This window comes from Macaca thibetana, chromosome 14, assembly GCF_024542745.1.
Source record: "Macaca thibetana thibetana isolate TM-01 chromosome 14, ASM2454274v1, whole genome shotgun sequence".
In the NCBI taxonomy this organism is placed as follows: domain Eukaryota; kingdom Metazoa; phylum Chordata; class Mammalia; order Primates; family Cercopithecidae; genus Macaca; species Macaca thibetana.
In genome coordinates this window covers 55,910,616-55,938,438 of record NC_065591.1, presented here as the reverse complement: position 1 = coordinate 55,938,438, position 27,823 = coordinate 55,910,616, and the positions used below count along the sequence as shown (strand labels likewise).

Genomic DNA, 27,823 nt, shown 5'->3' with positions numbered 1-27,823 from the left:
CACGTGGTTAACGGTCGCGGGAAGCCGCGGAGCCCGAACCTGAGACTGGACCTGAGGAGACCTCAGCCTCGGTGCTCGGGCCGCCCCGCCTCTGCCGGACAGTCCGCGCCGCCGCTGCCGCCACCGTCCGCAGCCCGAGCGCCCCGGAGCCGCAGGCCGCCGCCGCGCAGAGACGCCGCGACTGCGACTAGGCGCGCCCAGCCGCACGTGGCGGACCCGCCCCCTGGTCTGCCGTGTCCTGGACCCCGTGGGTCTCCGCTCTCCGGTCCTCGGCCGGGTCCCCCGGGCCGCGATGAGCTTTCTGAGCCGGCAGCAGCCGCCGCCGCCCCGTCGCGCCGGGGCGGCCTGCACCTTGCGGCAGAAGCTGATCTTCTCGCCCTGCAGCGACTGTGAGGAGGAAGAGGAAGAAGAGGAGGAGGAGGGCAGCGGCCACAGCACCGGGGAGGACTCGGCCTTTCAAGAGCCCGACTCGCCGCTGCCGCCCGCGCGGAGCCCCACGGAGCCCGGGCCCGAGCGCCGCCGCTCGCCCGGGCAGGCCCCCGGGAGCCCCGGCGAGCTGGAGGAGGACCTGTTGCTGCCCGGCGCCTGCCCGGGCGCGGACGAGGCGGGCGGCGGGGCGGAGGGCGACTCGTGGGAGGAGGAGGGCTTCGGCTCCTCGTCGCCGGTCAAGTCGCCGGCGGCCCCCTACTTTCTGGGCAGCTCCTTCTCGCCGGTGCGCTGCGGCGGCCCGGGGGATGCGTCGCCGCGGGGCTGCGGGGCGCGCCGGGCGGGCGAAGGCCGCTGCTCGCCGCGTCCGGACCACCCGGGCACCCCGCCGCACAAGACCTTCCGCAAGCTGCGGCTCTTCGACACCCCGCACACGCCCAAGGTGAGAGCGGCGGGCGCGGGCACCCAGCGGCCGGGACCCCGGGCCCGCGCCGACCCAGCCTTTTAAAAAGGCCGCGGCGCCGGAGCCCAGCGCCGCTGCCTGGGTTCGGTTACATAACCGGCCGGCTGCACCCCCGCTCGCTTTCCTGCGCCGCCCCCCAAAGTTGGCAGCCCTTGTTTTTGGCCCTGTCCCGAGGTTGTCCGTTGAGATTATGTAACTGAACAATGGGCCTCGTCTGGAACTTTTTCATCTTACAAAGGGGCCGATCGGCCCGTCCAGGTGGCCGAGGATTTGCCGCCTGTTGAGTCCGGGCCGCCCCGAGCGTCAGCCTGGAGTGCGGCACCGATAACGCGGTTTGCGAGGATGCTGGAGGGTACTGGCTCGGCCACCTGACACCTCCCGAGCCATATGGTGCCTTTTAAACGCGGTGATCGGGCCTGTAATTTGGGCGGCGCAGGCAGAAGGAGTTAAAAAAAAAAATTGTCCTGCGCTGATCGTGTCGTGTCGTGTCGTGTGGCGTTGATGGGGGGAAAGTCTGGGGCATGCAGGGAGACTGCGCTTGGACTTGGGAGTAAAGGCTGGCCTTCCAAGCATTTGCAGTCCTAGAAACTCATCCTTATCCGTAAGTCCAGATAGCGCTGAAGCCTCTGTCTGGACAAGGTCTTGGCCTAGCGTTTGTTTATATCGTTGGGTTTGTAGTGCCCAGAGTTTGGCCGGCCTCCGTGCGATTAGGAACATCCTACTGTTGATAAGGTATCTTAAAGAAGGAGGTGTTCAGCACCTGTGTTTTGAATGGCCTTCCAGTACTCTGCAGATTACCACTTATAAAACTGCGGATTTTAAAGCTGATACTTCCAGAGATTAAGACAAGCCTCGCATTTGTAAGATTAATATGGAAAATGCACCTTTTAAAGTGAATTTGTTTTGTTTTCAATGTACCGTTTGTCATCAGCCTCAGGAATATGTGTGCTTTTGAGCTTTACGGTTTATTGGCCGACTTGCTCAAGGCAAAATCCCACTGGAAGTGAGGGGAGGAGTCCAGTGAAGGTGGTTATCCAAGCCCTATTTAGATGGGGGAGGGGAGCTTTTATGGGGCTCTCGGACTGCTTTCTATTTTTGGATGAGTTCAAATAATTTGTTAACTTTTAGCCACTAGAATGAACTTAGTTTTAGGCAGCATTCATTTTCTTTTTAGGGTTAGAGGCAGATTTTACTTGGCTATTTTTTTCCAGAAAAGGTAGTTAATACCCAGCTTCAGTCTTCCTAAATTAGCCACAATTTATTTTGCTCGAACTCTAACAAAGGCTTGTGTGTCGCTTTGACCTACGCATTCAGCCATACGAATAAGGCTTGTTGAAGGTTAGGTTGAGAAGGCTGAGGATAGGACTTGGATCCTAAAAATTGTATTTGTATTTTTCCTTCCCTAGAGTTTGCTCTCCAAAGCTCGAGGAATTGATTCCAGCTCTGTGAAGCTCCGGGGTAGTTCTCTCTTCATGGATACAGAAAAATCAGGAAAAAGGGAATTTGATGTGCGACAGACTCCTCAAGTGAATATTAATCCTTTTACTCCGGATTCTTTGTTGCTTCATTCCTCAGGACAGTGTCGTCGTAGAAAGAGAACATATTGGAATGAGTAAGTCGTTTATTTAACAATTTGGTTATCCAAATAACCTAAGATTGGTTTGGTATACTTATAAAAATTTAGTTTCTGTTAAATGGCGTGGATGTATCTGTCAGATATATTGATAGAAAAATACATATTTTTTCAGTTCCTTTGGTGAAGACATGGAAGCCAGTGATTATGAGCTTGAAGATGAAACAAGACCTGCTAAGGTAAATAGCTTTTTATTTTTTTTTTGAAATTTACCTTTCTACCACTTAAAGTATGCTATGAATATGTTAAATAAGCATTTATACATAAGGTAGAATGGTTTTTAAATTTCACACATAGCCCTATCACCATAGCAAAAAATAATTGTTTTCGTATATTTGTATTACATATATGGAAACACTTTTTATTACAGAGAATTACAATTACTGAAAGCAATATGAAGTCCCGGTATACAACAGAATTTCATGAGCTAGAGAAAATTGGCTCTGGAGAATTTGGTTCTGTATTTAAGTGTGTGAAGAGGCTGGATGGATGCATTTATGCCATTAAGCGATCAAAAAAGCCATTGGCCGGCTCTGTTGATGAGTATGTATTAAACATTTTGTCTTTTGCTCTTTTGTCCCCTATGGTGTTACTAACATTAAGGTTTCAGCTGATCAAACACTGAATTCCATCTCTAACTTTGGAAGTTGTAATGATTTAATCAGGTCTTTTTCACTTAGTACCATCAGTTCTTATTGGACTTGTTGAATAATATGAGTAGTCTGATTTGGAACCTAACTTAAATTTCTTATTTCTAGTCAGCATCCATGAATTCACAGTAAAATGGAGTTTATTCTTACCTGAGTCCTCGGGCAAGCAACATTTCTTCTTTCTGATAAATCTTTAGTGGAATCTGCCTTTGGAAAAATCTCTTAAAAGTCTAAACCCCTTCTCTCTTAAGCAAGTTGCTTTTTAGCATAACAATAGATACAAAAGTTTATTGTATGAAGTTTCAGATAAATTAATTCAGTTTAAGCTTGAGTGAAAATTATTTACCATTCTATTAATCTCAAATTCTCCTAGGCAGAATGCTTTGAGAGAAGTATATGCTCATGCAGTGCTTGGACAGCATTCTCATGTAGTTCGATATTTCTCTGCGTGGGCAGAAGATGATCACATGCTTATACAGAATGAATATTGTAATGGTGAGTGATGTAATGGTTTTCTTGTGAGTTTGAGAAAATGAACACCGAGGAAGTATTTATGGTTATCTAAAATCTTGCTCTATTTCTGTCACTTTTATCTTTTATAAATTTAAAGATCAGAGGCCTAACAAATTTCAAGTACAAGATTAAAAACCTTGTCCCTTCTGAAGCACCTAGTACATACCCAGTAGTAGAACTTTGCGTACTATTTATGTGCTTATCACTCCAACTGAACTTTTTGAGAAGACAATGGCCTCGCCACATATACTTTGGTGTCCTTAGTACCTAGCATAGTGTGTGGAGCATGTAGTATTATGAAATGTTATGTTGAATAGATTCTTCTGTGTCTAGTCTTTTATTTCCTTTTCATGTGGTGTGGTGCTAAAACTGATGTTTGTTAGTCAGTGAGTCTCCATTGATCTAAATTCAGCTGTTTCTTTAAGCGTTCTGTAGTCCTGGTGTCCAACCTAGTCTACCACTAGAATCCACTAACGCTTTTATTATGTTACATTATTTTAGTTCTCTAGCTTGTCTTCTCTGCCTTCTCTCCCCCAAGGATAAAACAAACAGGCATGTATGGATTCAACTTTGGATGTCTCTGTATAGCTTTCAGTTTCAGTAAGTCCTTCAAGGGCCGACTTACGTCTGTCCTTTTCTATTAAAAACCTTTACCAAAGTCTTGGTCAGAATTCTGGTTCTTATGGACGTCTGTCATTATTATACACCAAATCTTTTATAGATTATTTCTCAACATTTTGTAGTTATAAGCATGATGATTGGGTTTTCATACTCAAGTGTGAAATGTGCCTCCCTCTAACCTTGTTACAACATCAGCACATTACCAGTCTGAAATGAAAAATATCTATAGATTGTTTCTGTTTCTGTATATCTTTTGTGAATATAGAGAATTTAGAGTTTAGTGAACAGTTGAGAGGAGATAACAAAGATTTATTTTTGTTGATTCTTTTTATTCCTTAAATAAACAAGACCAGTTATCTCATAACTTGTAAATAAATCAGTGGTGTAGGTATGGATTCAGGTCCCCCATATTTAAAAACAGTGAACAAAACAGAAGTAAAAGATCCATTTTTCAAACCTGATTCCTCGTTAAGTTATTTAATAAAGTTCTCCACACTTGAAAGAACTTGAGTGTCTAGTATACAGCATTGCTGCTAGTTTTTTTCACACAGCTCTTGAGATGTTTCTATTCATACCATCAAAATATTTATGTAACTATCACAACCTTATGGATTATTCTATTTCTTAACCTTTATTTTTCAGATATTGCATTTGACCTAGAACAACTTGACCATAATGTCATGTCCATTCCATATTTGCTAGACACCATCTCTTTTCAGTTTCCTTTTTTCTCTTTCTCACCTTGTTGATGTGAATAGTTCTTTTAACAGAATAGTTCATTAGTAGTCCAGGAATGGCAAATATGTAGCAACCTACCAGTACATGGTTGTGTAAATCAGATGATTTTGAGAAAACTTACTTGAGCCTGGGAGATAGGGAAGAGTGACTAGTCTTGCTATCCTCTCAGATTACAAAAACCTTGACCTGTAATAATGTTAGATTATAAATAATCTATTGAAAATAAGTTTTTATTTAATTTATTATTTTGTTTTGAGACAGAGCCTTGCTCTGTCACCTAGGCTGGAGTGCAGAGCAATCTCTGCTCACTGCAACCTCACCTCTGGGGTTCAAGTGATTCTCCTGTCTCAGCCTCCCGAGTAGCTGGGATTACAGACACGTGCCACCATGCCCAGCTAATTTTTGTATTTTTAGTAGAGACCGGGTTTCAACATGTTGATCAGGCTAGTCTTGAACCCTGACCTCGTGATCCGCCTGCCTCAGCCTCTTAAAGCAATATAAGACTCTTGAAGAAAATAAGTAGTCCTGCGTGAAACAGGACTGCCTCTTTGTGTGGCTGTTTGTCCTAGTTAGATAAAAGAAAATAAGACTATCTGGATGCATTTGTGATCTCTTCCTTTTGTTTCCTGTGTCCACCATTCCTCTTTCCACATAAAGCTTTGAATATACTAATAGGGCTCATCTTCACATCTTTTCCACAGTTTCACAGGAAAATGATTCTGTTATTTGTACATGAGTAACTGATTCCCTTTATTGCGATTTAATTTCCTTATTATCTTATTCACTTACATTATAAGCCTTTTGTCTTGGTTTGGTGATAGACTGGAATTAACCTGTATAAACAAGTGTAGAAAAATGTTGATGGATAGGGAAATAGAACCTGAAATGTCAGAACCTGTTTTACTCTCGTCACCTTTCTTGCCCTTCTAGCAATAAAAGAAGAAATTGGCACAGCTAAGGTTGCTGAATCTGCTAAAAAAAGAATTAGCCATATTCTTTCTAGCAAATTTGGTCTAGGACTTTGCCTGTCTTGGCTGACAGTGTTATTGGTTTGCTCTCTTCTAGAGCACTCTTTTCCCCCCCTCAGTTCAAGATTTGTACAAGTAAGGAGAACATACTCAAGACTAAGATACCGAGATGGTAATTTATTTTTATTTTAAAAACACGTTTGACATTATATTATTCAGTCTTATTTAAATTGTAGGACCTCCTTTTCTGACTAATACATCATTGACCTTCCTAATTTTATTACCCAGATCTGATTTTTTTATTCCTAAGACTTAAACAGAAGATGTTTAAAACAATTCCTCATTGCCTTTGAGATAAAATATAAACTTTAAAAGTTTGAAAAAATGTAAACAAATTAACTGATTGATTTAACTAATTCTATAAAAGCAGGTTATAGTCTCATTCACAGTAAGAGTAGTATAAATTAATAAATTAAAACTATACTAAAATACTGACTTTTTACCTATAACATTTATAGACTTGTCAAGGGTATGGGGAAACAGGTATTCTCATGCATTGACAATGGGCATATATATTGGTACAGCCTTCTCGATGGAGAAATGTGTATGTGTAAAACACACAATCTCCATATATTACAAACGTGCATACCCTTTAACCCAGCAATTTGGCTTCTAGGTGATATACTAAATGTATGTGAAATGACCAATGTACAAGGTTATTTATTAGGCCATAGTATGTAATAGCAAAGACTTGGAAATAATTTTAAAATGTCCATCAAATGGGGGACTGATAAATGCATTTCTTTTTTTTTTTTTTTTTTGAGACTGAGTCTCACTCTGTCGCCCATGCTGGAGTGCAGTGGCCTGATAGCAGCTTACTGCAACCTCCGCCTCCCAGGTTCAAGCATTTCTCCTAACTTAGTCTTCTGAGTAGCTGGGATTACAGGTGCGTGCCACTGCGCCCGGCTAATTTTTGTATTTTTATTAGAGACGGGGTTTTGCCATGTTGGCGTGGATGGTCATGACCTCTTGATCATGACTTGTGATCGAACTCCTGACCTTGTGATCCGCCCGCCTCAGCCTCACAGAGTGCTGGGATTACAGGTGTGAGCCACCGTGCCCAGCTGATAAATGCATTTCTATTCAATTATACAATGGAATTCTATACAGACAAGAAGAAATGGGTTGTCTTTGTATATTGGTATAGAAGGATCTTTAAGATAATAAACATATGCCATTATTTATGCAAAAAGTTGAAAAGAATACGTAGACCTGAGCTGGGTGTGGTGGCAATGCCTGTAGTCCCAGCTTCTTGGGAGTCTGAAGCAGGGAATTTGAATTTGGGTTTGGGAATTCTAGGCTGTAGTGCACTATGCCGATCTAAGTTGAGCATCAGTATGGTGGCCTCTGTGGAGTGGGTCACCACCAGGTTGCCTAAAAAGGAGTAAACTGGCTTAGGTCGGAAACAGCACAAGTCAAAACTCCTGTGCTGATAAGTAGTGGGATCAAGCCTGTGAATAGCCATGCATTCCAGCTGGGCAACATAAATAGACTCTGTCTCTTATAAATTAAAACAAACAAACAAAAAAACAAAAAACCCTGATAATACTGGTTTACTCTGGGAAAGAAACAGGTGGGTTGCTGAGGTGTATGATTGAGAGAGAGACTTTACATTTTATTTTGTACCCCTGCAGATGTATTACCTATTGAAAAAATAAAATTTTGATTTCACAAGCAGGTTGAAGGGAGAAGGTCCTATAAAATAACACTTTCTTGGTTGAGATTGGTTGGTTGAGACTCATTCAGTAAAGATGGAAGAAAGAAAATATTTCAGAAAGAAGAAAATGCTAATATTTTCTATTTTTGTCAGGTGGAAGTTTAGCTGATGCTATAAGTGAAAACTACAGAATCATGAGTTACTTTAAAGAAGCAGAGTTGAAGGATCTCCTTTTACAAGTTGGCCGAGGCTTGAGGTATATTCATTCAATGTCTTTGGTTCACATGGATATAAAACCTAGTAAGTATTGCAGATCTTCTGACCTGTGTTCTTTGGGGTTATAGAGAACAAATTACTTCATTATGACAACATTGAAAAAATACGTATCTTATGTTTTCTCATTGTTAGTTTTAAAAGGCCTTGGATCCACTTACCAATATTGTTTTATGATTTCTGTTTATCTCTTCCCTTGTTAACCCCCAAAATTTGAGATGATAAACTTTTTTGGCCTCCAGGCCGGAATGCAGTGGCACCATCTCCACTCACTGCAACCTCCCCATCCCATGCTCAAGTAGTCATCCCACCTCAGTCTTCCGAGTAGCCGTGCTACAGCCATGTGCCACCATGCCCAGCTAATTTTTTGTATTTTTAGTAGAGACGGGGGTTTCACCATGTTGGCTAGGCTGGTCTCAAACTCCTGACCTCGTGATTTGCCCACCGTGGCCTCCCAAAGTGCTAAGATTACAGGCGTAAGCCACCGTGCCTGGCATGTGTTTTATTTTCAAAAGAGAAAAATATCTTTGGACTTAAGGCAGTAAATGTGAATTCTTAAGGAATAGCTGTATTCATATAAAGTGTTAGACAAATATAATAGACCCTTATACGGTATAAAAGTTGAAAATATGAAGGGATGTGAAGTTTAAAAATCTTCAGATTTAGGCCAGCCACAGTGACTGACACCTGTAATCCCAGCACTCTGGGAGGCCGAGGTAGGTGGATCACGAGGCAGGAGTTCGAGACCAGCCTGGACAATGTGGTGAAACCCCGTCTCTACTAAAATTACAAAAATTAGCCGGGTGTGGTGGTACGTGCCTATAGTCCCAGTTACTCGGGAGGCTGAGGCAGAAGAATCGCTTGAACCCAGGAGGCGGAGGTTGCATTGAGCAGAGATCGCGCCATTGCACTCCAGCCTAGGCGACAAAGCGAGACTCTGTCTCAAAAAAAAATTGGCCTGCGTAGTGGCTCACACCTGTAATCCCAGCACTTTGGAAGGCCGAGGCGGGCGGATTACCTAAGCTCAGGAGTTCGCCACCAGTGTGGACAACACAGTGAAACCCCATCTCTACTAAAACACAAAAAATTAGCTGGGCATGGTGGCAGGTGCCTGTAGTCCCAGCTACTCTAGAGGCTGAGGCAGGAGAATTGCTTGAACCCGGAAGGCAGAAGTTGCAGTGAGCTAAGATCACACCACTGCACTCCAGCCTAGGCGACAGAGCAAGACTGTCTCAAAAAAAAAAAAAAAAAAAAAAAAAACTTCAAATGTAACATAAATTTAATACTATATATTTTTGTGTATGTGTGCGTGTATATATATATATTTTTTTTTTCTTTTTTTTTTTTTTTTTTTTTTTTTTTTTCCTTTTTTTTTTAGACAGAGTCTCGCTCTGTCGCCCAGGCTGGAATGCAGTGGCGTGATCTCGGCTCACTGCAACCTCCGCCTCCCAGGTTCAAGCAATTCTTCTGCCTCAGCCTCCCTAGTAGCTGGGATTATAGGCGTGCACCACCATGCCCAGCTAATTTTTGTATTTTTGTGTTTTTGTTTTTGTTTTTGAGACGGAGTCTCGCTCTGTCGCCCAGGCTGGAGTGCAGTGGCCGGATCTCAGCTCACTGCAAGCTCCGCCTCCCGGGTTTACGCCATTCTCCTGCCTCAGCCTCCCGAGTAGCCGGGACTACAGGCGCCCGCCACCGCGCCCGGCTAGTTTTTTGTATTTTTTAGTGGAGACGGGGTTTCACCATGTTAGCCAGGATGGTCTCGATCTCCTGACCTCGTGATCCGCCCGTCTCGGCCTCCCAAAGTGCAGGGATTACAGGCTTGAGCCACCGCGCCCGGCCTAATTTTTGTATTTTTAATAGAGACGGGGTTTTGTCATGCTGTCCATGCTAGTCTTGAACCTCTGACCTCAAGTGATCCACCCACCTTGGCCTCCCAAAGTGCTGGGATTACAGGTGTGAGCCACCACTCCCGGCCTTATTTTTCAAAGATAGTCTCACTCTGTTGCCCAGGCTAGAATGCAGTGGTGCAATTATAGCTCACTGCAGCTTTGAATTCCTTGGCTCGAATGAACTTCCTGCCTCAGACTCACAAGTAGTTGGGACTACAGGCGTGCACCACCATTCCCAGCTGTTTTTATTTTTTCTTTTTCTTTTTTTAGAGACCAGGGTCTCACTATCTTGCCCAGGCTGGTCTCAAATTCTAAGTCTTAGGCAATCCTTCTGCCTCAGCCTCTCAAAGCACTGGGATTACAGTCTTGAGCCACCATACCTGGCCAATACTGTACTGATAAAACTATTAAAATCTGCCACTAAAACCTCATGTTAGTCATGATCTTACCTGAATTTGAAGAAAAAGGTAATGTGTATACAGTAGGAAATAGTGAATCACAAAGCCATATTGCAAGGTAGATGCTGTATGGTCAGCCAGACTCACTGGCTAAATGACTCATTCGGCTCACACCAGCCTTATAGCACTACATTAAAATTTGGGCTTTCACAGAATTTCACAAATTACTGATATTACCTTTTTTGCTGAAGAGTAATGTGCAGAAGACAAGGGCCTCATCCAGTTTAAAGTGTTTAGGATCAGTGATAGGCTGGAAAATATATTCCCAGAGGCCCAGAGTGGTGGCTCATGCCTGTAATCCCAGCACTTTGGGAGGCTGAGGCTGGAGGATCACTTGAGGCCAGGAGTTTGATCAGCCTGGCCAACATAGCAAAACCCTATCTCTACTAAAAATATCAAAGTTAGCTAGATGTGGTGGCGTGTGCCTGTGGTCCCAGCTACTCAGGAGGTTGAAGCATGAGAATTGCTTGAACCTTGTTGCAGTGAGCCAAGATCATGCCACTGCACTCCAGCATGGGCAACAGAGCAAGACTGTCTCAAAAAAAAAAAAATTCCCAGCAAATATAACCCTGGTCTCTATCCCCTGAGATGCTTATTCCATGGGTTTGGGCTAGAACTTGAGAATCGGCATTTTAAAGAGTATTCTTGATGATTTTGGAATATGATCTTGTTTATGAACTCTGGCTTTATTATTAATTGTTAGTTTGGCTTACATAATTAACTGTTTGACAGGTAATATTTTCATATCTCGAACCTCAATCCCAAATGCTGCCTCTGAAGAAGGAGACGAAGATGATTGGGCATCCAACAAAGTTATATTTAAAATAGGTAAGAAAGGTAACCAGATTATTACCTTAAAATAAAGAGAAGGCTGTTTTGTTTTTGCTCTTCACTGTATTTTTTTCAATACTTCCAGGTGATCTTGGACATGTAACAAGGATCTCCAGTCCACAAGTTGAAGAGGGTGATAGTCGTTTTCTTGCAAATGAAGTTTTACAGGAGGTAATTTTTCTTCTCCCTTAATCATAGTTTGCTTTGTAACACTTAGCAGTTGATAGAATAATATAAATTCAGATATACTAAACTTTTTAAGTTTAACTAATAGAAGGGAAATACAATCTAAACCATCACCTGAGGGCATTTAGTTAGCAAAAAGTCATGAAGGCAAAGATTTATAATGGAGTTGTGGTAAAAAATATGTTCTCATACACCACTGGTGGAACCTTAAAATGGCATATCCTTTTTGGAAATCAGAGTATTAGTATTGCATTAATATTTGAAAATCATGTACCCATTGACTCATAATTTTTACTTCTAGGAGTTTTTCCTATGGACATATTCATATACAAACACAAGTTGAGAACAATGTAAATAAGTGTTTACCAATAAGAGAATGATTAAGTAAATTATGGCACATAGTTTTTAGTATGGCATATAGTTTCAAAAGAGTGTGACAAAGTATTTCTTGATAAAAATTTTGAATGAAAATAGAATAAGTAGAAAAATTTAAAGTGTAATTGTCTGATCCCATTGTTCTTTGTAAATATGTGTGTATGTATATGTTTGATTTATCACGTATATGTGTATTTGTAACTTGTCAGTGTGTTTCTACGTGTTTTGTGTTTGCATATGAATCCCTAGAGGTAGAGGGGTTTCTTTTGAGAGTTGAATTGAGCTGTTGACAAAGAAGAGGCATTTACTTTATATATGTGTGTGCATTTTCCCCCTAAGAGTGTATATTACTTTGTAATTTAAAAAATAAACCTCCCCAAATTTAGCAGTTTATTCTCTGAATAGGTCCCAAACTTAAATGTGATATTAGACATTTTGATTAAGTCTTATTTTTCACCTAAGTCATCTTTGAGGTGTAATCTTGTTTTATTTTGACCATGTTTACATTCCTTAAAAAAATTGTTTTAATTTTACAGAATTACACCCATCTACCAAAAGCAGATATTTTTGCGCTTGCCCTCACAGTGGTATGTGCTGCTGGTGCTGAACCTCTTCCTAGAAATGGAGATCAATGGCATGAAATCAGACAGGGTAGATTACCTCGGATACCGCAAGTGCTTTCCCAAGAATTTACAGAGTTGCTAAAAGTGAGCATTTTATATATGAGGCCCTTTATTGACATGGTTCTATGTTTTATTAAATGCATGTCTGTACGTTAATTTTACTTTTCTTTTTAAGGTTATGATTCATCCAGACCCAGAGAGAAGACCTTCAGCAATGGCACTGGTAAAGCATTCAGTATTGCTGTCTGCTTCTAGAAAGAGTGCAGAACAATTACGAATAGAATTGAATGCCGAAAAATTCAAAAACTCACTTTTACAAAAGTAAGTGAGGGTTTTATGTTTTCTTTTTACTTTTTCATTCGTTTTGATTCTCAAATTTTAATGAGAGATGATTTAAGCTTTCTGTCAACCAAGGGTGTGGTGGTTTTTTGTGTTTTTTGTTTTTTGAGACAGGATCTCACTTTGCCAGGCTGAAGTGCACTGGTGCTATCATGACTCATTGCAACCTCCACCTCCTGGGCTCAAGCTGTCTTCCTATCTCAGCCTCCTGAGTAGCTGAGCCACAGATGCGTGCCACAACACCCAGCTAATTTTTATATTTTTGTAGAGATGGGGTTTTGCCATGTTGCCCAGGCTGGTCTTGAACTCCTTTGGCTCAAGCCATCCACCTGCCTTGGCCTCCCAAAGTGCTGAGATTATAGGAGTGAGCCACCTCACCCGGCTCCAGTAGTTCTATATGTTGTTATACAGTGAAAGCCTGGGGACTTCTGCCATAAATTAGTATTTTACCTATTAAATTTGTGTTGTTTCTAAACTTTAAAATTATGAACTTTAAAAATGTTGAGACTAACATATATTTGCAAGTGGTGATAGTCCCCAAGCCATAAATGGTAGTAAAAGCTAAGTGAGCCTATACCAATGTTTTCTTCCCAGATTGTCACCAAAAATTAATATTGTCCTTAAAACATTCTATTATTTTATGAAAGGATGAAATTAATGTCAATTTGGTTAGTAGATGATTCTTATACATATGTTTTTAATTTCTGGCTAAATCTTTTTATCCTGAATGAAGATTCTCATATTTGACTTCATGACTGGATATTTTCGAAAAACTGGTTGCAATGGTAAAGGTTATTAAAGAGAATATTAGAGAATATTAAGTTACCACAGATCACATTTCTAATTTTTTGATTTATTGCAACCATTTTGCTTTTAACCTAATAAAACTGACTTGAAAAGGTTATGTTAAGTATTAAGATTTAATATTTAAATTTTAAAAAGTGGGCGGGCACGGTGGCTCAAGCCTGTAATCCCAGCACTTTGGGAGGCCGAGATGGGCGGATCACGAGGTCAGGAGATCGAGACCATCCTGGCTAACACGGTGAAACCCCGTCTCTACTAAAAAAATATTAAAAATTAGGCGGGCACCTGTAGTCCCAGCTACTCTGGAGGCTGAGGCAGCGTAAACCTGGGAGGCGGAGCTTGCAGTGAGCTGAGATCCAGCCACTGCACTCCAGCCCGGGCAACAGAGCAAGTCTCCGTCTCAAAAAAAAAAAAAATTTCAAAAAGTGTATATTAAGAGGTTTACTTGCCACTAGTTTGATATCCATCATAGTTCATACAAATAGGAAATAAAGTGTTCCTTTCATCTCTGTTATGTAAGGATAGATTCACAATATAAATTGGAGTTTTTGAAATTATTACTTATTTTTAATTTTTTTTTACTGGGGATAGGTTTGTCTGGAAATTATTTATTATTATTTATTTAAAAAGATGGGGTCTCGCTCTGTCACCCAGGCTGGAGTGCAGTGGCACTATCATAGCTCACTGCAGCCTCAAACTCCTGGGCTCAAGCAATCTTCCAACCTCAGCTTCCCGAGTAGCTGAGACTACAGGCATGAGTCACCACATCCAGCTCAAATTATTTTATAAGAACCAAAGTCATTACTAGCATCTTTACTACTTGTTTTCAAGTATATGTGATATTTTAATTCAAAAAGCACAAAATAATTTCATAAATTTAAGTTGTTTTGATAGAAGCTTCAGTTTCATGTTTTATTTTTCAATTATGTCTTAGAATAATGATGGCATGCAAATATCTCCCAATCGACAATATAGTTTGTGTTTAGTTTTTTAGGGTCTCTTCCTAAGAGTAATACCTTGTTGTCTGTTTTTATGTCAGAGAACTCAAGAAAGCACAGATGGCAAAAGCTGCAGCTGAGGAAAGAGCACTCTTCACTGACCGGATGGCCACTAGGTCCACCACCCAGAGTAATAGAACATCTCGACTTATTGGAAAGAAAATGAACCGCTCTGTCAGCCTTACTATATACTGAGCTACTCATTTCCCACCTCCCCCTGAACACTGTGACAAGAGGAAGCTAGGTTGAAATCACTGATAGAATCCAGTTTGCAATTACTTTCTCGATTGGTGTCAGTAGTTTTACTGATTAGGACTTTTATTGTGAATTACAGTTGAAAGCTGTATTTTGACCATTGCTATGTCAGGCTTTCATCTAATCTTACCAGTCTGTCTTCTGTAGGATGTGTCACTGTTGGATGTTACACCAGCCTTTCCAGGGTTAACCACTGTGGTGGTGTGCTGCTTATAGTTTGCTGTTGCATTGTAATAAAAGGTGTCTTTCCCTGTAGTGACCTGTAAAAAGTACTGAAGGGCTTTGTTACAGACATACTCTCCCTTTGAAAAGGGACATGCTAAAAGACTCGTTACTACTCAGCCTTCAATGTACCTTTGTGTCCATCTTGTATTTTTTTAAATTGTGAATTAGACTTCTATATCCCACTGGGAGCACTTTGTAGGCATTGCATGAACCATGGGATGATGATTCTGTGGAAGTATTGCCTTGTGAATTTGCTGCTATTTTAGTTTTGTCTTTGCTGTAAACTTGTAGCATTAAACAATCATTGTTGTTAATAGGTCTTCTTTTTGAAACAATTATGTGAAATGTATAGCTGCTTTTGATGAAAAGCAGCTATTTGCCTTTTTTTTTTTCCTTTGAACTTTGAAGCTAGTGCATTGGAAAAATGCACCCTTTCCCCCCTTTGGAATGCTGTATTAATGTAGTATAATAATTACTGGTTTTGTAACTTGTTCTGGTAATGTCCTTCCCTGACTCTTTTAAAATGTCTCCCCTCAAGTTTTGTACTTGATTGTATTATTAGTCTGTTTTTAAATGTTTTGCCCGGTTTCTCTTCAATATTTGTGTATATAAACTGATCTTCGTGATATTGTATATAGCTGTTTGAAATGCCAGAATGACTTCTGACATTCCAAGTTTTTCACAAAATATATTTTATCTGTGATTAGCCATTTGACTAATAATACTGGCTAACAGATGTTGAAAAAAATTGTCTATTGTTTGTTTTCTTACTAATTTTGGTCTAAAACATGTTTGCACTTGTCTTTGACTTGTGTTTTATTAACATTGATTGGCATATTAAAAGTCACTCTGAGCTTACCTTAATTGTCTAAATCCTTGTGATGCCTGTTTTCTAATATTTTATCTCTATTATCACTATACTATAAAATGTATAGTGTGTATAATGTACTATTATAAAAGCAGAGGGCACATTTTTATTGAATATGGAATTTCGTGGTGGGCTTTAGAACAAAGCTACATTTTGCCATTGAAAAATTTACCCATCAACTTTGAATATATTTTGTCATAAATGTTTAGTATTTTTATATCACATTGCATGTTGTGCATGTGACTTGCTAGAAATGTAGCATGATGTAATTTAAAATATCTTCAGATTATTAAGTAATACGATTCACAGAAGAAAACTTTGGGGAGGTTTTGTTTTTGTTTTTGAGACAGAGTCTCACTGTATTACCTAGGCTGGAGTGCAGTGGCATGATCTCTGCTCACTGCAACCTCCACCTCCTGGGATCAAGCGATTCTCCTGCCTCAGCCTCCCGAGTAGCTGGGACTACAGGCACGCACCACCACACCCAGCTAATTTTTTGTATTTTTATTAGAGACGGAGTTTCACCATGTTGGCCAGGCTGTTCTCGAACTCCTGACCTCAGGTTATCTGCCTGCTTTGGCCTCCCAAAGTGCTGGGATTATAGGTGCCTGGCCCCTAAAGTGGGGAGGGCTTTAATTCTCACTAAACTAGGCTGGGTTTTAAGATTTGAGGCGAGGTGTCTTGGCTCATGCCTGTAATACCCACCACTTTGGGAGGCCAAGGCAGGAGGATTGCTTGGGGCCAGGAGTTCGAGACCAACCTGGGCAACACAGTGAGACCCTATCTCTACAAAAAACAAAAGAATTGAGTGCAAATTGAAGTGATAGTGTTATTTCTATGGTATCTTTTTCTGATGTTGATTAGAATCAGAGATGGGGACTCATTGTTGCTTAGGCTGGTCTTGAGCCCCTGAGCCCAAGAGATCCTCCTGCCTCTGGAGTAACTGGGACTATGAGTGTGTGTAATCATGCCCAACCTCTGCCATAAATACTTCTAACAAACTTGATTATATTAGCTTTCTAGTCTATGGTATCTTAAAATTTAGAGGTGTGAGATGAATTGGTGCAGACAGAAGAATTAGATATAAAAGCTGGTGAGTATGTGTGATAAGACCTAAAAAGCTACAGGAACTGGAGCATGCAACTCACACCTTTTAGTAGCTACTGATGACAAAGCTATAAAAAGATCACGATAATTGGGCTGGGTGCTGTGGCTTGCACCTATAAAATAAGCTACGATGCTGCCATTGCATTCCAGCCTGGGTTACAGAGTGAGAACCTGTGTCCTAAAATATATATAATTGGTGTTAATTTATGATCATTTTAAGTCACTAAGGTGTATTTTTCCAGTGCACTAGCTTCAAAGAAACATTCAGGTGTTTTTCATCAATATTTGCAGTAAAATTTTCACATAAGAATATTGGATTAAGAAGGAAAACTGATATTTGGTGTTCAAAGAGGGAATTCTTAGGCCATCTAAAAGCTGATATGAGAGTTAGACTCATATTTAACCTAAAGGTACTTTCGTTGAGTGCTATGTGCTGACTATATAGTAGACCAAAGACCAGTAAGAATTAGTTTTTGCCCACTAGGATATCAGGAAAAAATAGAGGAGACTTTTGTAAATATATAATGACAATAAAATGTAATAAATGCTAATGCTGGAGGGATTGTGCAAGGTAGAATGAAGGTTCGAAAGACTATACATATCTTATGAAGATACTGGTGGTAGATTGGAGAATAGATCCAGGGAATTATGTTCAGACTAGTTTCAAGATTATTGTATAGTAATGACTATACAAGAAAGGAGGGCCTGAACTAGGACCTTGCTGTGGATAGAAAATAAGTGGATAGGGATTTTCTTTGAACAGTTTGAAACTTTGAACAGTTTTTGTTTGTTGCTAAGATTGAAGCATTGAAAGTTTTTTCAGAACACTTAACTAAAATGCAGGGGTATGTTACTGTTTGAGACAGGTATTCGCCATCGATAAAACTTTTCTTTTTTGGAAAGCTGACTTTGGTAAGGTAGAAAATTTTTAAGTATTGACTATGCAGTTGGGTAGGAGGTATTACATATTGTGATTGACTGCAAATTGAAACTGTTGCCTTAACTTTATCCTGCCAAGAATACAAGAGCAGTAGGCTTTAATTAATGAACTAATGTATTTTGAAGAGTCCATTATTAAGCTTTGATTTTCACTACACTTTGTTCTGGAAGTCAAGAAACTATGGTATTTTTTTGAGGCCAGGCACAGTGGCTCAAGCCTGTAATCCCAGCACTTTGGGAGGCCAAGGTGGGCGGATCATGAGGTCAGGAGTTCAAGACCAGCCTGGCCAAGATGGTGAAACTCCATCTCTACTAAAACTACTAAAATTAGCCGGGTGTGGTGGCACGTGCCTGTAATCCCAGCTACTTGGGAGGCTGAGGCAGAGAATTGCTTGAACCCCGGAGGTGGAGGTTGCAGTGAGCCAAGATCATGCCACTGCACTCCAGCCTGGGCAACAGAGCGAGACTCCTTCTCAAAAAAAAAAAAAAAAAAAAAGCAGGGCATGGTGGCTCACGCCTGTAATCCCAGCACTTTGGGAGGCCGAGGTGGGCGGATCACCTGAGTTCAGGAGTTTGAGACCAGCATGACCCACATGGAGAAACCCTGTCTCTACTAAAAATACAAAATTAGCCGGGCATGGTGACCCATGCCTGTAATCCCAGCTACTCGGGAGACTGAGGCAGGAGAATTGCTTGAACCCAGGACAGGGAGGTTGCGGTGAGCCGAGATTGCGCCATTGCACTCCAGCCTGGGCAACGAGAGTGAAACTCCGCCTCAAGAAAAGAAACTATGGCATTTTTTTAAAAGTTCATAACAGCTAGGTTTAATGCTAACTGTCCTGGGATGCTCCAGGCTGTCTCCCAATTCTTAAGCAGCAGCATCCTGACAATAGAGTAGTTTTCCTTCTTCCCCAATCTTTACAAAGCATCTCACTGACTTTGACCAACAGAGCAAATAAACTGTTGCATTTTTTTTCTAAGTTGGCTTGCTACAGAATTTGTTGCATTCTTAAGGTATCTTTATTTGTGAAATTTGCAAAGGCCAATTAAAGCCTTAATACAAGGAGGATAGACCAAAAAAGAATTTTGTAAGTGTTTTGGATATCATGTAAATCTTAAGTGAAGCCTGGAACTAGGAATTTGGAGGAAACTGCCTCATTCAGTATTTTTGAAGGTATTTGTATAACTGTAAAAAGCATCACTGAAACTGACACTGCAGAGTAAGTGAATCTAGAAATTTCTCTTGCAAACTGATACTATTGCTGGACATTTCTTGGAAGCTCAGCAAAGTAGATGTTTATAAAAATGGAAGAATAAGACATCATTGAAACTGTCCCTCTCCCAACATTTAACATTCAAACACTTTTGAAAGGCATTCATCTGAACATCACTGAACTTTCTTTTTTCTTTGTGGCAGATGACCCTAATTTTCAATGCAAATTCAAAGGTCTCTGGAGTAAGGAAAAATATCTATGTATGCCCTAGGAAGATTCACCAGGAAAAGATGGCATGTTGTGTCCAAACTTCATTAAACTAAGAGGCAAAGAAACTTCAGCCAGTCCAGTCCATGAAGAAAAATACCTCAAAGGAACATTTACATCACAGTTCACATTGTTTAGTTTTATATGGTTAATAAACATTTTGAAGAGCATATATTTGTTCTGATTTTTGACATAGTTATGGTATGAAACAGGTTTCCAGGCCTGGAATTCCAATTTATGCTTACTAATTCATTATGCCAATGGGAAATACAGTTTTTTTGTTTGTTTGTTTTGTTTTTGAGACGGAGTCTCACTCTGTTGCCCAGGCTGCAGTGCAGTGGCACAATCTTGGCTCACCACAACCTCCGCCCGCCAGGTTCAAGCGATTCTCCTGCCTCAGCCTCCCAAGTAGCTGGGACTACAGGCACCCGCCATCATGCCTGGCTAATTTTTTGTATTTTTAGTAGAGACAGGGTTTCACTATGTTGGTCTAGAACTCCTGGCCTTGTGATCTGCCTGCCTCAGCCTCCCAAAGTGCTGGGATTACAGGCGTGAGCCACCGCACCCGGCCTGGAAATATAGGTTTGGTATACAATTCAATTTAGGATGACTATCCAGGAGAGGAGGAACTTTCTTGCAGGTGAAAGTATGAAGGCTCAAGGGAGTAAAATAATTTAGGAAATCAATTTAGTAGGTAGCAGAGTCAGAATTCCAACTCAGATCTCATAGTAAAGAATCATGCTTTTGGCCGGGGGCGGTGGCTCAAGCCTGTAATCCCAGCACTTTGGGAGGCCGAGACGGGCGGATCACGAGGTCAGGAAATCGAGACCATCCTGGCTAACACAGTGAAACCCCGTCTCTACTAAAAAATACAAAAAACTAGCTGGGCGAGGTGGCGGGCGCCTGTAGTCCCAGCTACTCGGGAGGCTGAGGCAGAAGAATGGCGTGAACCCAGGAGGCGGAGCTTGCAGTGAGCTGAGATCCGGCCACTGCACTCCAGCCCGGGCGACAGAGCGAGACTCCGCCTCAAAAAAAAAAAAAAAAAAAAAAAAAAATTATGCTTTTTCTAGACATATGAAAGTTGAAGACAAATACTAATTAAAGAGGTGATCCCCAACCTTTTGGGCACCAGGGACTGGTTTTGTGGAAGACAATTTTTTCACCGGGATTGAGGGGTTGCAGGGGAATGGTTTCAAGATGATTCAAGCACCTTACATTTATTGTGCACTTTATTTCTATTATTATTACATTGTAATATATAATGAAATAATTATACAACTCACCATAATGTAAATCAGTGGGAGCCCTGACCTTGTTTTCCTGCAACTGGATGGTCCCGTCTTGGGGTGATGAGAGATAGTGACACATCATCAGGGATTACGTTCTTATAAGAAGCATGCAACCTAGATCCCTCGCGTGTGCAGTTCACAATAGAGTTCGTGCTCCTATGAGAATCTAATGCCATGGCTGATCTGATGGGAGGTGGAGCTCAGGTGGTAATGCAAGCAATCAGGAGCAGCTGTAAATACAGACGAAGCTTCTCTGGCTTGCCTGCTGCTCATCTCCTGCTGTGCAGGCCAGTTCCTAACAGGCTACGAACTGGTACCGTAGGGTTTTCACCTTAATTCAGGGGTTGAGGACCCCTGACTTGAAAGAGAGTTGAGGAAGCAAAGGAGAGTTAGAAGGTGCAGGCTGAGAATTAGGAAAACTAGATGGAATCTGATAAAGAACAAGAGAATTTTGAAGGAGAAATTGATTAACTGTGACTAATACAGAAAAGATTGAACAATGCTCTGTGAAGATATCTAGAGTGCATTAGAAGATATTTGGTGAGCAGGGGAAACAGCCAGATTACAATGGGTTGAGATGTAAATGGGAGATGAGGAAATAGAGATAGCAAGCACAGATTACTTGCAAGAAGCATGACTGAAAGAGAAGGGGAAGGGAGGAGAGGGCTATAATTAGAGGGGAATCTTCTTTGGGTTTTGCTGGGGTGTTTTGTTTTGTTTTGTTTTGCTGAGATAGGGTCTCACTTTATAGCCCAGGCTGGAGTACAGTGGCCCAATCTCGGCTCACCACAGGCTTGACCTCCCGGGCTCAAATGATCCTCCTGCCTCAGTCTTTCAAGTAGCTGGTGACACAAGTGGGCATGACCATGCCTGGCTAATTTGTGTATTTTTGGTAGAAACAGGGTTTTGCCATGTTGCCCAGGCTGGTCTCAAACTCCTGGGCTCAAGTGATCTGTCTGACTAGACCTCCCAAAGTGCTGGGATTACAGGTGTGAGCCACCGCACCTGGCCTGGGTTTTGCTTATTTTGCTATTATTTATCATCTGCGTGCTAAGTGTTTTATATACATAATGACATTTAATCCTCATAAGAACTCTATGACAAAATCCCCATTTTACAAATGGTTTTTAGAGAGGTAAAATGTTTCCCCAATTACAAAGCTACAGCGTCAGGATTCAAACCTAAAGGTGTTTGGCTGAACCACTAGCCAAATTTGTAGCAAGTTCTCTGAGCCTGGAGCAGAGGAAGAATAAGTGTGAATGAGACAAGTTTTGAGAAGTGCAGGAAATGGGGAGGGGAATTCCAGTGTAATGCCCTCTCCTCTGAAGTCGGAATTGTGTCCCAGGAACTTAAAGTGCCTCCGGGGACTGAGGACAGAGGCACATGCACAGAAGGAATGCCTCCTCACTCAGCTGCCGCTGCCTTCTTTCCTTCTGGATGAAGTGGTTAAAAGTCTTCAGAGGGCTGGGAGTGGTGGCTCACGCCTGTAATTCCAGCACTTTGGGAGGCCAAGATGGGTGGATCATTTGAGGTCAGGAGTTCAAGATCAGGCTGGCCAACATGGTGAAACCCCGCCTCTACTAAAAATACAAAAATTAGCCAGGTATAGTGGCAGGTGCTGTAATCCCAGCTACTTCGGAGGCTGAGGTAGAAGAATCACCTGAACCCGGGAGCTGGAGGTTTCGGTGAGCTGAGAATGTGCCACTGCACTCCAGCCTAGGTGAGTCTTTGAAGTATACTACATAGCTATTTAAAGCAGCGTTTCAAGAAGTTTTTGTGATTAGAGAAATGTATGTGTTATAATAAAGTAAAAAAAATCAGCAAACAAAATTGTACACATGGGATTGTTGTTAAAGCACTAAAAGAATAAAGGCCAACCACAGCTGTCATTTATGTGAGTGGTGGGATTACCGAAGCTTTCCCACTCCTTTGCCTTTTAAAAAATATTTGAGGCCGGGGCCGTGTGCAGTGGCTCACGCCTGTAATACCAGCACTTTGGGAGGCCAAGGTGGGCGGATCACATGAGGTCGGGAGTTGGAGACCAGCCTGCCCAACATGGAGAAACCCCTGTCTCCACTAAAAATACAAAATTAGCTGGGTGTGGCGGCGCATGCCTGTAATCCCAGCTACTCTGGAGACTGAGGCAGGAGAATCGCTTGAACCCAGGAGGCAGAGTTTGTGGTGAGCTGAGATCGTGCCATTGCACTCCAGCCTGGACAATAAGAGCAAAACTCCATCTCAAAAAAACTATATATATATATGTATGTATGTATGTATGTATGTATATTTGAGACATGGTGGCTCACACCCGTAACCCTAGCATTTTGGGAATTGCTTGAGCTCAAGAGTTCGAGACTAGCTTGGGCAACTTGTGAATCCCCATCTCTACTAAAAATACAAAAATTAGCCAGGTATGATGGTGTGTACCTGTAGTCTCAGCTACTTGGGAGGCTGTGGTGGGAGGATCACCTGAGCCTAGAAGGCAGTGGTTGCAGTGAGCCAAGATCTGCACTCCAGCCTGGATGTCAGAGTAAGACCCTGTCTCAGAGAAAAAAAAAAAAAAATTATTAGCATATGCAGTCAATAGAAATTGAGCAAGTCACTTGGCTTGCAAAGATTTGTCCAATAATCATCCTCTACTCCCCCTACACATTTTTGATAATGGGCACCACTCCCTTGAATACAGGGGCACCTATATGATCTGGGCTGAACCAAATGGAGTTTCTCCTGGAACCTTGCAGATGCTCCAGTTGCTGGCAAAGATAAGGAAGCCAAGCTGCTTAGCAAAAGCTGATTTGCAGGTGAAGTGAATGAACCAACACAGAAGTAGAATTGAGAAATGAGGAGGGCAAGATCTGAGAACGTCTGAGTCCCTGACGCCAATCTTAGTTTGGTTCCGTGAGCCTATACATATTCCTCTTTTGGCTTAAGCTATTTTAAGGTGAGTCAGTTGCTTGAAATGAAAAGAGCTTGCCTAATGCAACATATTTCTCTAAACTTGTAGCCATCAGTTAAATCATCTAGATACTGTATTGTTGCCAGAAAAATGGATTTTGATCCAGACCCCAAGAGAGGGTTCTTGGATCTTGTATAGGAAGGAATTCAAAGTGAGTCACAGAGTGCAGTGAGAAGAGATAGTTTATTGAAAGCTACTGTCAGCCGGGGGTGGTGGCTCATGCCTGTAATCCCAGCACTTTGGGAGGCTGAGGCGGGTGGATCATCTGAGGTCAGGAGTTTGAGACCGGCCTGACCAATATAGTGAAACCCTGTCTCTACCAAAAATATAAAAATTAGCTGGGCGTGGTGGCGGGCGCCTGTAGTTCCAGGTGGAGGGTGAGACAGGAGAATTGGTTGAACCCAGGAGGCGGAGGTTGAAGTGAGCTGAGATTGTGCCATTGCACTCCAGCCTGGGTGACAGAGTGAAGACTCCATGTAAAAAAAAAAAGAAAGAAAGAAAGAAAGAAAGAAAGAAAGAAAGAAAGAAAGAAAGAAAGAGAGAGAAAGAAAGGCTACTGTTACAGAGTAGAACATTCTCAGAAGGCAAGAGGAGAAACACCTCATCTTTAAGGTTTTCTTATATAGAGGTCTTGTCTACATAAAAACTAGGCTAAGATGTGTCTACATGAGAGTAGGTTGACAGCATCACAAAATTTATTGTTCTGTTGATTTAAAGAAAGCTATCCTTGACATTCTAGTGTGTCAGTACCTCAAAGTGTAACTACAGTTATATTTTGGGGTTTTTTTTTTGGGGGGGGGGGACAGAGTCTCACTCTCTCACCCAGGCTAGAATGCAGTGGCACAATCTCAGCTCACTGCAACCTTCACCTCCCAGGCTCAAGTGATCCTCTCACCTCAGCCTCCTGAATAGCTGGGACCACAGGTGCACACCACCATGCCTGGTTAATTTTTTTTTTACTTTTGTAGAGATGGGGTCTGGCTGTGTTGCCCAGGTTGGTCTCAAACTCCTGGGCTCAAGGAATCCTCCCTCCTTGGCCTTCCAAAATGCTGGGATTACAGGCATGAGCCACTGCATCTGGCCATTATAATTATCTTGAAAGCATATATTGTTATGGGTATTGGGACATCTGGACTTTTAGTTGCTGTAGGAGTATGTCCTTGCAAGTATCTTTAAGCTGTTTCCTCAACTGTAAACAGCTTGTGATCGTGAGTCATGAGTGGCAAGGAATGTGCCTTGGCTAGTTTTAAGATGGAGTTTAGGCCAGGCATGGTGGCTCATGCCTGTAATTCTAGCATTTTGGGAGGCTGAGGTAGGTGGATCACTTGAGGTCAGGAGTTCATGACCAGCCTGGCCAACATGGTGAAATTCCGTCGCTACTAAAAATACAAAAATTAGCCAGGCGTGGTGGCATACACCTGTAATCCCAGCTACTCAGGAGGCTGAAGCAGGAGAATCACTTGAACCCGGGAGGCGCAGTTTGCATTGAGCCAAGATTATGCCACTGCACTCCAGATTGTGCCACTGCACTCTGGGTGACAGAGTGAGACTGTGTCTCCAAAAAAAAAAAAAAAAAAAAGATGGAATTGATTTTAAAATGATGTCTCTCTGACTCTCCTTCCCTAACAGCACGGCAGAGAATTGCATGCCAAAGATCTGAGGGTGCCTGGGTTCATTCCTTGGTTGAGGTTTCTGCTATGCCAAGAATGGTATGTGATAGCAGCAGACCCCACAGCATCTGCTCCTGGCCTGCCTCACTTTCCTGGTTACATGTACTTATAGCATTAACTTTCTAGTGGCTACTTGGTGCAAAGCACCAGACACAGCAGTTCCAGAAAGAATTTTACTGCTAGACCTTGACTTCTGTTGAACAAGATTAGACATCCCATAGTTCCATTAATAATTAAAGAGACCTATGCAGCCAGGTGATTTGGACAATAAAATGTGCGGTTTGTTGTCTTGTCACACACTATTGCTACAAGTATTGAACAACATATTCCTGGGGAATGAAAATGGAGATAAAAGCTCCTGAGGCAGGCCAGGCACGGTGGCTCATGCCTGTAATCACAGCACTTTGGGAGGCCAAGGTGGGCGGATCACGAGGTCAGGAGTTTGAGACCAGCCTGACCAACATGGTGAAACCCCATCTCTACTAAAAATGCAAAAATTAGCTGGGCATGATGGTGCACGCCTGTAATCCTAGTTACTTAGGAGGCTAAGGCAGGAGTGAGCATCACTTTAACCTGGGAGTTGGAGGTTGCAGTAAGCCGAGATCACACCACTGCACTCCAGCCTAGGTGACAGAGTGAGACTCCATCTAAAAAAAAAAAAAAAAAAAAAAAGCCCATGAGGAGTCTTAAATTTGTATTTGAAATTGGGAAAAGGTGGTATTTCAAGGCTCCTCATTCTTTATTATTATTATTATTTGGAGATAGGGCCTTACTCTGTCACTCAGACTGGCGTGCAGTGGCATAATCATGGCTCACTGTAACCTCGAACTCCTAGGCTCAAGTTATCCTCCTGCCTCAGACCCCAGAGTAGCTAGGACTACAGGCATGCACCACCATATCTAGCTAATTTTAAATTTTTTTTGTAGATATGGGGTCTTGGTGTGTTGTCCAGGCTGGCCTCAAACTCCTAGCCTCAAACAATCCTCCTGCCTCGGCCTCCCAAAGTGCAGGGATTACAGGCATGAGCCACCAACCCCAGCCTTAAGCTTCCTTGGTAAAAGATTGAGCAAAATACTGAAGCTAGGGAAGACAGAGGACCTGGCTCCACCACGTGCTTCCCAATTAGATTCCTGGCTCCGACATTGAAGGGACCAGGGCATACAGGAAAATGGCACTTAGGTTTACTTTGTTGATTCAATTTTTTGGTTCATTTTTTTCAATAAACATTTTTTTAAATTTTATTTTTATTTTTTGAGACAGTCTCACTCTGTTGCCCAGGCTGGAGTGCAGTGGCATGATCTTGGCTCACTGCAGTCTCAATCTCTCAGGCTCAAGCCATCTTCGCACCTCAGCCTCCCAAGTAGCTGGGACTACAGGCTCCTGTCACCATGCTTAGCTAATTTTTGTTTGTTTGTTTGTTTGTAGAAATGGGATTTTACCATGTCGTCCAGGCTGGTCTCAAAGCCCTGAACTCAAGCCATCTGCCCACCTTGGCCTCCCAAAGTGCTACGATTGCAGGTGTGAGCCACCATGTGCAGTAACATTTACTTTAAGGATTTGCACTGTGCTAGTCCTTGCACCCTCATGTCTCCTGCGTCATCCTCCTGCTCCCAGTGTTCTGGTGCTGTCTCCTCTGTGCCCAGGCCTCTGTGCCTGAGACTTGAGCAATGTCAACCCCAGGTCCCCTTCTTTCTCCTGGTACCTGAATGCTGAGCAGTTACTAGCTAGTGCTAGACACAGATACAGATACAAATACAAACAAGATAATCCTTCCTCCTTCTCCATCGTACATAGTTTAGTGGCAGTACTAGGCAGAAACAACTAACTATATACAATAAAATAATGTTCTTCTGTGGCAAGCATAGGTCACTATGGGGATCAAATGATAAGCAATTAATCCATGGGATAAAGAGGTGGGTATTGCTGTTCCCAGGAGAGGCGACACCTCAACTAGGGCTTGAAAGATGGGTAAGAGTTTGCCAAGTGGATGAGGCAGAAGGGTTTCCTAGGTAGTGGGATCCATCATCATGAACAAGGCCCACAGGAATGCAACTGTGCAGGTTATTAAGGTGGCAAGAGCATAGTGTGTTTCACTGCAGTGAAGCCAGTTTCACTGCCAGGTTCATGTTTTCCATTGCTGGGTTTCAATTCAATAAGCAAACTTCTGAAAAATATGAATTTCTGTTTATTCTTGTTCAGACAAGAGCTAAAAATATTGATGAATGAACAAATGAAAGGAATGTATGTAAGAGAGCCTAGGCTTTTTCCACCAAGGAAGGAGTCACAACAACCCTGGGAAGAAAAGAAGAGAAGGACTTGTGTCACCATTGCAATGTTGTCCTCTTTGGAGCCCCATCTTCTTCTGGCAAGGGCCCAGAGCAGCTACTCTTGCTGTAACACCAGCTCTGCTGTCTGCTCCTTCAGCAGGCTAGATCTAGGCACTGTCCCTCATGCCCCCTACACCATCCTCCTGTTCCCAGTGTTCCTGGTGCTGCCTCCTCTGTGCCCAGGTCCTTGTGCCTGAGTCT

At 42.2% G+C, this 27,823-nt stretch overlaps 1 protein-coding gene and 1 non-coding gene across 2 annotated transcripts; both read left to right on the top strand.

Annotated features, from left to right (window-relative positions):
* Positions 1-44: 44 nt before the first annotated feature.
* On the top strand, positions 45-15,843 carry WEE1 (WEE1 G2 checkpoint kinase). The gene is made up of 11 exons (XM_050757414.1): positions 45-868; positions 2,296-2,501; positions 2,638-2,701; positions 2,893-3,065; positions 3,546-3,667; positions 7,883-8,029; positions 11,082-11,177; positions 11,266-11,351; positions 12,278-12,448; positions 12,540-12,685; positions 14,547-15,843. The coding sequence occupies exons 1-11, from the start codon at positions 293-295 to the stop codon at positions 14,698-14,700; spliced, it is 1,941 nt and encodes a 646-aa protein (XP_050613371.1). The 5' UTR covers positions 45-292; the 3' UTR covers positions 14,701-15,843.
* On the top strand, positions 4,417-4,519 carry LOC126936732 (small nucleolar RNA U13). The gene has a single exon (XR_007719549.1). It is a non-coding gene; the product is annotated as a small nucleolar RNA U13 (small nucleolar RNA).
* Positions 15,844-27,823: the final 11,980 nt, after the last annotated feature.